The following is a 2001-nucleotide window of genomic DNA, read 5'->3' on the forward strand; positions in this document are numbered from 1 at the left end:
AAATTGGACCTGCATTTGTTGGTGGACAGGTCAGGGACCTTGTCTGTACCAGTATCATGGAACCCAGTTATAACACCCTTCATCTGTTGAGACTGATCAGTGACTGAAAATAAAAATGAGTTAAAAATAAGCATCCAACCATGACCATGAGAATAAGACCATTGATGGGAATTGAGCATTGGAACTTGTCAATCAACTTCAACACTTTTTTGCCATTGCTGTAGTAAAAATCTTGGCATCCATCCTTGAGAACTTGAGAGACAAAATTCTTATACTTGCTCTAGAAAAAATTAGAATAAGACACCACCCCACACAGTTGCTACTAACCTCAGAGGAGCAGGAGTTCTTTGATCTCATCTGACCATATAACATGCTTCCAGTTCTCTACAGTCAAGTTTTGATGGGTCAAGCCAAAGGCTAGTCTTCTCTGCCCATGTTTGATAGAGAGAAGAGGCAGTTTATTCTTTGTTACTGCCTTGAGATGAGCCACATTGAGAAAATTCCTCATAGTTTGTGAAGCGACAGTAGTGGTGATTGTGGAATTGATATAATGGGTGGCTTGGACAGCATTATAAGCCTTTCCTGTAGTGATATGTTGGATGATAGCCCTCTTATTAGTAGAGGTGGATGTCCACCACAAGGGTTTTCCTTGTCCATGTGGCTTTCTGTGATAAACTTGGCCACAGTAGACTTGCATACTCCAGTTCTAGAGGGAATTTGATGAGCAGAGAGGCCAGCATAGGATAGAGAGAGATATCATCCCTTTGAGCAGAGGAGATGGCTTTCATGATGATTATGACTATGATGCATGAGACATTCTGGTTTATACAGTTAGATATAGTTTCAAGAGTATGCCCAGAAGGATAGAGGTAGTAATCAAAGCCAGGGGAGGTCACACAAAGTACTAGAATACCTGATTATCACTGTAAAATACTTGAGTCAAAAAACTGTCCGCATGAGTCATCATTTTGTAAGCCTCATATCTCCACCATATCTCCACTGATTCCCACGCCATCAGTGCTCAATTGAAGGCCCTGAAGTCATACTACAATATGGTACCAGCATGTCCTTGAGGTGTTTGTATATTCTCACACAATATCATAGATAGTGAAAAATGTGAAAACATGTGGACAGTTTTTTGAGCCACTGTATCTCCTTGTGGTGTAGGTGCCACATGTCTGATACTTTGTTGACTTCATTAAAGTTTTGGCAGATCCACCATTTCACTTTGGTGTTGTTGACTGGCTCTAGTATCTTGTCTGGTGTTGAACTTGGTTCTACATTCGGATCTGGCGGCTCACCTAGTTCTATACATTGCTCATTTATGATGCGGCGGATGTTCTCTAATGATAGGTTAGTGCCCGAGTGGGTTTTCTGTATGAGCACTGTAGACACCATTGCTTTTACTTTGTCTGCTGGTATGAACTGTGTGATTCCCACTTTCCTCATCTCATCAAGGACTGGAAACAGGTATTCTCATTGTGGTTGCATTAGGGGATGCTGGTGTATCTTCTTGGAGAAGACCGCATCTGGTGGTATTGACAACTGGAACTTGACAAAATCTACCTGCTTCACCTCTCTGGTTGATAGTGTGAATATATCCGTGAATTCTGTGACCAGACTATGTGCTATGGTGCGCTGATCATCCATAAGTTGTGGTCCATAATGAACAGTATTCATGATCATTTCTACCCATGGGGGGTAAAATGGTCTGAGTGACATTAATCTAGTGAACATACCATTTGACAGGTTAGGATGTGTGAAGTCTGGTACTTCACCAAGGGGTCCATTGTTCTCCATGTTGTCTACTTGCATTATAGTCTCTTGGTGCTGGGGTGCTTCTTGCTCTTCTGTATTTACTAAGTTAGTAGGGTCTTTAGGCACAGAGAAGGGAGGGGGAAACATAGATGCAGATGGGAAACTTATTGCCATTGGAAGACATGGTAGAAGGAGTGGTTGAAGCAGTGCGAGATCATGAATGCAGTGTTGTGGTCCGTGCAA

General features: G+C 42.1%; 1 protein-coding gene across 1 annotated transcript; it reads right to left on the reverse strand.

The window, feature by feature from the left end:
• Nucleotides 1–1476: 1476 nt before the first annotated feature.
• EDB91DRAFT_1058836 (uncharacterized protein) lies at nt 1477–1722 on the reverse strand (the record flags this gene model as incomplete). The annotated part of the gene is made up of 1 exon (XM_041314190.1): nt 1477–1722. One exon carries the CDS (start codon nt 1720–1722, stop codon nt 1477–1479), a length of 246 nt encoding a protein of 81 aa, XP_041173485.1.
• Between the last annotated feature and the right edge of the window lie 279 nt (nt 1723–2001).

The sequence above is a fragment of the Suillus paluster genome (genome assembly GCF_016628075.1).
Source record: "Suillus paluster strain FC165 chromosome Unknown EDB91scaffold_64, whole genome shotgun sequence".
NCBI lineage: Eukaryota > Fungi > Basidiomycota > Agaricomycetes > Boletales > Suillaceae > Suillus > Suillus paluster.